Raw genomic sequence first — 9716 nt, 5'->3', positions numbered from 1 at the left:
CCTGCCCAAGTCCCTAAGTAAGATCCATCCTGTTTTTCATTGCAGCCTTCTTCGGAAAGACCCTGGTGCTACGTCATTCCATCCCAGGGCCCCGCCGCCCCCTCCGACGACAGTGAGGGGTCAGAGTCACCATGAGGTCCAGGAAATTCTGGATTCCAGAATAAAGAGGGGCCAGTTGTATTACTTGGTCAGATGGAAACACTTCCCTCCGAGCTGTGACGAGTGGGTCAAGTCACAGGATGTATCCGCTCCGCAACTGCTGAAAAAGTTTCACCTACTGTACCCACACAAGCCCAAGTTGGTCCCCCGGGGGGGGGCGCTTAGGGGGGGCAGTATGTCAGAACTTGTAACTATTGCTGAGGCTTTACTGTAATGTAACCAGTGCCTGCTTTGTGCTTTCAGTATTGCTCATGCTCAGATTGTACTGAACCAAACTGACTCCATGTTGTAACCTCTTAACAACCCCAAGTGCCTATGTAGCAATTAACCTTGCCCTGCTGGTATCCAAAATATTTAGGGCTGTAGATTGAATTATGGTGTGTCTCTGCACATTCTCACACTGGTGCCCCTTTGAAGCCAAGCCGTGTGGCCTTCAGAACGAGGAGGTAACCTCCTGACTGATAGTGGATGGTGGGAAGACAGATGTGCCTGCACTGGTGTGAATTGTGGCTTTGTGATGTGTTTTCTTTAGTGTATAAAACTGTGCTAGTGCTGGCCCTGGCCATCACTGTTATCTCGTCTCTTCCAGTACTTAGTTCTCTCTAATAAAATCCTAGCTTTGAAACCAAGTATGGGATCCGTTTGAAGTTCTTAAGTTCTGACAGGGTCTGGGAGTGGCCACCACACACCTTAACTGAACAACTTGCTACCGCAAAACTTGCAACTTGGCCAGACTTTTCCCTGGAAGAGTCTGCCAGGGATACAAAAGAGAGAAAGCCAAGAGTCAGTGCAATGTGTAAGACAGAGTGTCACACTAGGTCCTGGGAGATGTGAAAACCTTCTGCAGGAGATCCTGGAGAGCCACTGCCAGTCTGAGTAGGCCATGCTCATTTTGATGAACAAAGGATTCAGTATAAAGAAACTCCAGAATTGTTGTGAGGATGAAATGGAGAAGAGAATGTCAGCTGATTTGGGTGTCCATTGGGTTGAAAGGTGGAGTATAAGTGACATAATAAAGTTGAAGACTGGGGGTGGGCAGATGTTGGGTCTGGTTTAAGATAGCTGGACTGGTCAGGCAACAGTCCTTACCTTCACTTAGCAGAGTGCTCCTTCTGAACTTCAGTGCAGCAGCATGCCCTAGTCTAATGGTTACCACACTATCTCACAAACTGCACAGAGAGTTTTTGCTTTAAGTTAAAACTGGTGAATTTATTTAAAGAAACATAACATATAAGTGTAGTGGAGAGAAAGAGTAACTATATATTCTAGCTAACTATGGATGGCTTTGGGTTGATAGTAAGCCATTTGCTTAGTTCAAATCAGAAGGGGAGACACCACGCTGTTGCTCCTGGTGCATACAGGAAAAAAGTAGGAATAGGGGGAGAACAAGGAGGTAGGAAGTTCCTTGAGATTACATTCTACTGGTTAGAGAGGGTGAGTGAAAGCAGAGCAGGCAGAAAGGAGACTGATATTGTCCTATCTATCTAGCTTGCTCTATGGTGTTTGTAGAAACATAACATATAAGTGTAGTGGAGAGAAAGAGTAACTATCTATTCTAGCTAACTATGGATGGCATTGGGTTAATAGTAAGCCATCTGCTTAGTTCAAATCAGGAGGGGAGATACCACTGTAACGTACTCGAGGCGGAGACGAGAGTAGGGCAACATGGTTTATTAGGAGCACGTTGCAAGAGAGCGAACACGCGGGCCGGGTCCCGCTTATGTACAATCCCGGGTACAGCCTACTGGGTTGGTTGGGCCAATCCAGCCCCGTTGAACTTCCCGCCACAGCTGGAGATAGGCGGGGACAGGCTCCCGGCGCTGGGGCTCCTGGGACTGCCCAGTTGCCCCCCCGTTGGGTCGCATGACATTTCTTGATACACTACACCCCTCCCCCCCTGGTTAATGTACAAAGTCCTGTAAGTATGCGGGGGGCCGGCGCTCCCGAGTGGACCGTCTGGGGGGTCCCGGTGGCGGCGGCGCGGCCGCCGAGGATGGTGCCTCGGTAGGTCCTGGAGTGGACGGGGGCGGCCCGTCCGGTTCAGCGGATCCCTCGGTTTCGGTCGGTTCCGGTACCTCCGGCGCCCGCATCACGGATGTTGGGATCGCGTCATCTGGGCGGTCTCCGTTAGGCTCCTCGCTGGATATAGCCTCGCCCGCGTCTGTGGGGGCCTCCGGAAGGGTGCGGCGCCTCAACTGATCAATGTGCCGCCGTAGTACCTGGCCCCCCTCCGTTGATATGTCGTAGTGGCGGGACCCGGTTACCCTCAGTACCCGCCCCGCCACCCAATCGGGGCCCCTTGCATAGTTTCGGGCGAAAACTGGGTCGCCCGCGAAGAAACCCCGGGCGGCGTCTCGGACTTCGGGGCTCCCGCGGGTGTCTGAAGCCCGGTCGGGATGCAGCCGGTCCAGCCGGGTTATGAGTTTGCGTCCCATGAGGAGCTCAGCCGGGCTGACTCCTGTGACTGGGTTAGGGGTGATCCGATTATCGAAGAGGAACGCGGCCAGCCTGTGGTCCCAGTCCCCCTGTACAATTCGGCCGAGGGCCTCCTTTGTTGTGCGGACCATCCGCTCCGCCTGGCCGTTGGTGGCCGGATGGAAGGGAGCCGACCTTATGTGCCTGATCAGGTATCTTTGCAGGAACGCCTGGAAGTCGGCTGAGGTGAAGGCGGCCCCGTTATCAGAGACTATGGTGTCCGGGATGCCATGTGTGCATAGGACCCTGCGCAGAGCTCTGATCGCGGCTGTGGACGAGGTGGACCCTACGGGGATGACCTCCAGCCATTTGGTGTAGGAGTCCACTATTATGATGAAGGTCTGCCCCTGGAATGGGCCCGCAAAGTCGATATGGAGTCTCGACCATGGTTTCCGGGTGGACTCCCACCTAGTGACGGGGGCGCTGGGCGGCTCGGGCCGGGATTCCTGGCAGGTCTGGCACCCGCGGACCCAGCCCTCGATCTCCCCGTCCATTCCCGGCCACCAGACGTAGCTCCTGGCCAGAGCCTTCATTCGCACTATGCCGGGATGAGTCTCGTGTAGGGATTCTAGAACACGCTTTTGGAGCGGAGGTGGAATCACTACCCTACTGCCCCAAAGTATGCAGCCCTTGTGTGCGGCTAATTCCTCCCTCCTCGCCTTGTAAGGCTTGAATTCTTCCCCCATGTTTCCCTCTGGCCACCCCCTCACCACCCAGTCGAGCACCCGTGCCAGTGTCTTGTGTTTCTGGGTGGCCTTGGCCACCTCCGTTGCGTGGAGGGGCGGCTCTGGGAGGCTCTCTATCATCATGACCTGGTGTGCGGGTGCGGGGTCCGGACCCGTCTCCGGAAGCGGCAAACGGCTAAGCGCATCCACGTGTCCCATAGCCTTGCCGGCCCTATGAACCAGTGTGTACGTGTATGAGTTGAGGAATTGGTTCCACCTCAACACGCGCTGTGAGAGTATTTGGGGGGTTTGTCGGTCTGGGGCCAGTAGACCTAAGAGGGGCTTGTGGTCCGTGGCAATGGTGAACCTTCTCCCATATAGATACTCGTGGAACTTTCGGACCCCTGCCACGATTGCCAGGGCCTCTTTATCTATCTGCGCGTAGTTGCGCTCGGCTGAAGTGAGCGTTCGGGAGTAATATGCGACCGGTACCTCCCTCCCGTCCGGAAGCTGGTGCCCCAGGACTGCTCCCACCCCATACGGCGACGCATCGCAGGCCAGGATGACGGGGAGGGCCTCGTCAAAATGGTGGAGCACCGCATTGGACACCAGGACGTCCTTGACCGCCTGAAACGCCGCGGCCTGTCGTTTGCCCCAAACCCAAGGGGCTTTTTGTCCAGCAGCCGGTGAAGGGGCTCCGCCAGGGCTGCCTTGTGGGGGAGGAAGGAGTGGTAAAAGTTGAGCACCCCCAAGAAGCTTTGGAGCTCCGCTTTACAAGTGGGAGCCGGGGCTTGCACGATGGCTCGGGTCTTTTCTTCCGTGGGGTGGATTCCTGCTGCGTCAACGGCGAACCCCAGAAACTCTACCCGTGGAACCCCCAGCAAGCATTTCTCTCTCTTGACCTTGAGCCCCGCTGCCTGGAACCGGCGGAGCACCTCTCGAAGGCGGTTGCCGAATTCATCGGGGTCCGGGGCGGCGACTAAAACGTCGTCGAAAAACGGCTGGACTCCTGGGATCCCTTTAAGGAGAGCGTCCATTAGGCTCTGGAAAATCCCCGGAGCGACGCTAACCCCAAACTGAAGCCTCTTTACCCGGAAAGCCCCCCTGTGGGTCACGATCGTTTGGGCCTCCGCCGTCTTATTGTCTACTGGGAGCTGCTGGTAGGCCTGGGCCAGGTCTAGCTTCCCAAATATCCTAGCCCCCGCTAGGGCGGCCAGGACATGGCTCACCACCGGCACTGGATAGGGGTTGTCCTGTAGTGCCTTGTTTATGGTGCATTTATAATCGGCACAGATCCGCACCTCCCCGTTTGGCTTGATGGGGGTAACGATGGGGGTTTCCCAGGTGGCGTAGTCCACCGGCTCCAGGACGCCTTGTGCCGTGAGGCGGTCTAACTCTGCCTCGATCTTAGGTTTCAAGGCGAACGGAACCCTCCTGGCCTTGAGCCGAATCGGTCTGACCGTGGGGTCTAGGGGCAGGGAGATGGGCGGCCCCCGGTAGCTCCCTAGGGACCCATCGAATACCTCGGGGAATTCCTTGCAAATCTCCCCGAACCCCCGGGGCGTTATGGTCTGGCCCACCCCCTTCACGCGGATTCCCAAGGGTTTGAACCAGGCCAGACCTAGCAGGGTGGCCAGCTGGCGCTTAACCACCAGGATGTCCAGCGGGCCGTGGAAGGACCCCCGCTCGACTTGTACCCGCGCCCACCCCGCAATTTGCACCGGGTTCTTCTGGAAGTCCCGGAGTATGAAGTCTGCCGGCCGAAGTTGCAGCCGCTGGCGGGGACACAGTTCTCTTAGGGTTTCTTCCGCAATAAGGGAAATGGAGGACCCTGAGTCCACCTCCATTTGGCAGGGGTTCCCCTCTATAAGGACCGCCACTTTGATTTTATCGGGGGAATCGTGGGGCAAGTTCAGTACCTGTAGGGACGTGGAGTCTACCGCGTGGGACTCCGCGGACTCGTGGTACGTGGTCGGCTTCCTGCGGTTGGGCTTGGCTCGGCAAGCCCTGGCAATGTGGCCGGTCTTTCCACAGCTCCTGCAGTCCCAGGTCCGGTATTGGCAGTCTCTCCGCTCGTGGGGGCTGCCGCAGCTGGCGCACTTGGTGGCCGGGGCTCTCTCCGACGCTGGTGGTCGGTCGGTCGCTCGGGGGCGTTGGGTCGCTCTGTTGGGTGGCCCGGCTGGGCGGCGTAGCTGATGGGCTTCCTCCTTCTCGGGGCCGTCTTGGTCCAGCTCTCCGTGGTGGGCAGCTTCCATCTTGGCCCGGGGAAACGTTCGTGCGGTTCGTTCCCATGCCACCGCTTCGCTGAAGGCGGCCTGGAGAGTAAGCTCTTCTTTGGCGAAGAGCTTCTGCTGGAGCCTCTTGTCGCGGAGGCCCCACGTGAATCTGTCCGCCAGGGCTTCCTCCAGTTGGGGGAGGTTGCAGTTCCCGGCGAGTTTACGGAGGGCCGCCAGGTAGTCTGCGGCGGACTCACCCGCGATCTGGTCCCGTTTGTGGAACAGGAACCTGCGAGCCACCCGCGAAGGCTGTGGTGAGAAGTGTCCCGAGAGGAGTCGGATGATCTCGTCGTAGGATTTCTCTGCCAGACGGGCGGGTGCCGAGAGACCCTTGGCGATCTCGAACGTGGCAGGCCCGCAGACGCTCATGAGAACGTCCCTCTTCGCTCCGGCGTCAGTGATCTTGTTGGCCCGGAGGTAGAACTCGACCCGCTCCGTGTAGGACTCCCATCCCTCTGGATTGGTTGGGTCGAAGGGCTCGAGGTAGCCGGTGCTTCCGCCTTGGTTGGCCATGATGGCGGCGACAGTCGCTTGTTGCCCAGATCTCCGTCGTAGCCGCTGCGGCTAGTATCCCATCCTCGTCGCCAGTGTAACGTACTCGAGGCAGAGACGAGAGTAGGGCAACATGGTTTATTAGGAGCACGTTGCAAGAGAGCGAACACGCGGGCCGGGTCCCGCTTATGTACAATCCCGGGTACAGCCTACTGGGTTGGTTGGGCCAATCCAGCCCCGTTGAACTTCCCGCCACAGCTGGAGATAGGCGGGGACAGGCTCCCGGCACTGGGGCTCCTGGGACTGCCCAGTTGCCCCCCCGTTGGGTCGCATGACATTTCTTGATACACTACAACCACACTGTTCCTTCTGGTGCATACAGGAAAGAAGAGAGAACAGGGGGAGAACAAGGAGGAAGAAAGTTCCTTGAGGTTACATTCTACTGGTTAGAGAGGGTGAGTGAAAGCAGAACAGACAGAAAGGAGACTGATATTGTCCTAGCTATCTAGCTTGCTCTATGGTGTTTGTAGTCTTGGAGGACTGAGCAAGAGACATCACCAGCTCTGTTCTTCTAACAGATAAAAGGTTGATTGATGACAGGGAAGGAGAGAAAGAAGCCAGGAAAAGGGAGATGATATGGAGGAAGAAAGAGGAAAAATTATTATATAAATGGAAATACAAGCCTCTTGCATTTGCAGTCACAACTTGCTTCATTCACCAGCAGGAAAGAGGCTTGGATGTTCCATTAATATAATAATGTTTCCTCTTGGGAAAAAAAAGTACAATTTAAGAGGATATTGCTTCATAGAACACTCAGCTGTAGATTGACATCAAAACCAGATATCTATCACCGGTCAGCTGAAGACATTTTGTTGCTATTCCCACTGCAGCACTGGGTGACAACCTATCTGAGAAGCTACACAAGGGTTTTTGGACTTTAATTACCAAGAGCAGTCTTGGGGGGGGGGGCGGTATATGCATGTATTATGATATTGTAGTTACGAAATCTTGTGCTGTATTGTACTATGTGTATGAATATGTTTATGCATCTTTTGTGCTTGTATGAGCCTTATATAAATAATTTTTAATGTTATGGAATATTTGAAAATACTGTTTATTGAATTAAGAACATAAGAGAAGCCATGTTGGATCAGGCCAATGGCCCATCCACTCCAACATTCTGTGTCACACAGTGGCCAAAAAACCCAAGTGCTATCAGGAGGTCCATCAGTGGGGCCAGGACACTCGAAGCCCTCCCACTGTAGCCCCACCCCCCGAAGCATCAAGAATACAGAGCATCACTGCCCCAGACAGAGTTCCAGCAGTACACTGTGGCTAATAGCCACTGATGGACCTCTGCTCCATATGTTTATCCAATCCCCTCTTGAAGCTGGGGGGGCACTCGCCTAGAGCCCCTTTCTAGAGCCAGTTGTAATTTTTTTACAATAGACCTTATTCCTAGTGTAATTATAACAATGCTAAAAGAATTATTCACTCCTTTTGTTACTGGTACACAGATTACTTAAGTGTAAATAAGCAACATATATCATTAAACACTCCAGAAAGGCAATATTTTTTCTGAGACAGTCTTTTTTCATTTATTTGTATGCATTATGCAAGAATTATAAAAATGATGGATCACTCAAGAAATGATAGATGGGCAATGTCTTTTGTAACCATTTCTTTATGTGTATGCTGCATGAGATCTTCTTTCTACACAGCATTACTATTAAATTAGAAATGTAGAAAGAATCTCCCCCACTCTCCAGCTTTAAAAACATAGTTCCAGGCTCCAGCATCCTTTAGGAGAATCCCTCATGGGATTGCATCTCAGATAGTGCAGGCAGCACTTATTGTGTTGATGATGCAGATGAAGGGGGAAGGGATGGGAAGGTGTATTGAACTCCAGGTGCCATTTAGCATGTTCCTAAATGAAGAGCTCTCTAAAAAAACCCCTGTTCTATCCAGGCCTATTTGGGAGGTGTAGTTGCCAGAGGCATTATCAGCATTATAACTAGTGCCATCAATATGCCTGATGTACTACTAGAAAACAATAATGACAAAACATGATCAAAAATTAGTCATAGGACAGGTCAGGTGGAGTTGAGGGTAACACGAAGGTTAAACTTTTAGTTCAGCTACACATGCTTATGTCTACTTTCAGTAAAGGAAGAAGATTTGGGTGAAATCAAAGGCTTCCTAGAAACGGTGGGTTTTGAGGAGGGATCAGGAGGAAGTGAGACAAAAAGCATCATGTCTGTTCTTGGAGGGTAAGATAAGGAAAGCAAAGTGTAAAGGGCTGAGTGGTTTTAGGAGAATACTTCAAGATGGCTGAAAGCATAGTAAGTCTCAAGAAAAAAATAGTAAAATTGAGAAATGTTTCTATTTTTGTAAGAACAGCAGCAGGATGGATAAGAGGAAAAAACTAAAAATACATTTTCTGCTTCTTACTATAAAACATCCAATTTTCTGGATAGTCTCATGGTCTTCAAACAAATTAGTTGATTTATTTGTAATAGATCTTTTGATCAAACTATATATTACGAATCTAAGAATAAGGAACCTTTTAATTTTGTATTCTTGTTTTTTTGTTTTTAAGAAGCTTAGTTCATTCTTAGCAAGGAGTCATCTCTGTGGTGGATGAGGTTCCAGGGGTGATTTACTGAGAAGCAGTTGTTGTTGGTGTATCAGTGGGGCTCCTGGCTCCACTACTGGATGTAGCAGAGGAGCTGACTCCTGGTGTCTATCTTGCTGCTGGGCTTGAAATATCTGCCCACAGATGTGATGGTGTTTCTTCCAATTCTTATCTTGGCAATATGAGCCACAGTATCATTCTGTGTTGCAACCACTGTTCCAGCAACTCTCACTAGCTTTAGGCCACAGTTCCAGCAACTCTCATTAGAACCCTCTTGCTGGTTTATCACAGCTAGTGCATTTTCTGCGGCCTGTTGCTTGACTTCAGAGACTATGCACTCCATTTGAACTCTTTCTGTAGTAATTGTGTCATGTGTTTTTTATTCTTCCTGTGACACTGCCTTCTGCAACTCAGTCATCTCTTGATGTTTCACTTCATTGATTGCCTTCTTCCAGATCTATTCTGGCATATATCCAGAAGCAGGCCTGTGATGGAATTCCAGATATAAAAGTAAGAGGACTGGATCTGGATTCACTGAACTCTGATTCTCGAAATGATTACTACCACTGCCTTTTAAAAAATTGTATCACTTTACCACTGCACCCAGTAATTAAATTCCACCCAATCAGCTTCCCAACATTGCCATAGTGTAGTGAGAGATCACCCCATTTTTTTCCACCTTGTCCAAGATACAGTTTAAGAGATGGTCAAGGTGCTTCCATTCCTCTGCCAATTCTCTGTTCATTAGTCTGTGAGGAATCATTTCTTCTTGAGGTGTGCCATTCAATCCCATAAATCTGTTTCTGTTCCCAAAGTCCCTGTGGTTGGAGTGTCTAATTTATTTACATTATTTATAGTCTGCCTTTCTCACTGGGACTCAAGGTAGATTACACTAAGTGAGTCTAATTGTCTCTTCCTGAGACAATTAAGGCTCAGATTTTGGTGTCAGCAGTTGCTGATCTTTCTTGAAGAATTGGGAGGTTGTGAGCTAGCTGATGCTATTGTAGCAGAACA

General features: G+C 51.7%; 1 protein-coding gene across 1 annotated transcript; it reads right to left on the bottom strand.

The window, feature by feature from the left end:
- Nucleotides 1–2729: 2729 nt before the first annotated feature.
- LOC132570222 (uncharacterized protein K02A2.6-like) lies at nt 2730–5182 on the bottom strand (the record flags this gene model as incomplete). The annotated part of the gene is made up of 3 exons (XM_060236651.1): nt 2730–3342; nt 3502–3941; nt 4070–5182. Coding segments are annotated over 3 exons (2166 nt in total), but the record flags the coding sequence as incomplete, so codon positions are not given.
- Between the last annotated feature and the right edge of the window lie 4534 nt (nt 5183–9716).

Source organism: Heteronotia binoei, chromosome 4 (genome assembly GCF_032191835.1).
Source record: "Heteronotia binoei isolate CCM8104 ecotype False Entrance Well chromosome 4, APGP_CSIRO_Hbin_v1, whole genome shotgun sequence".
NCBI lineage: Eukaryota > Metazoa > Chordata > Lepidosauria > Squamata > Gekkonidae > Heteronotia > Heteronotia binoei.
This window is presented reverse-complemented; position numbering and strand designations above follow the sequence as displayed.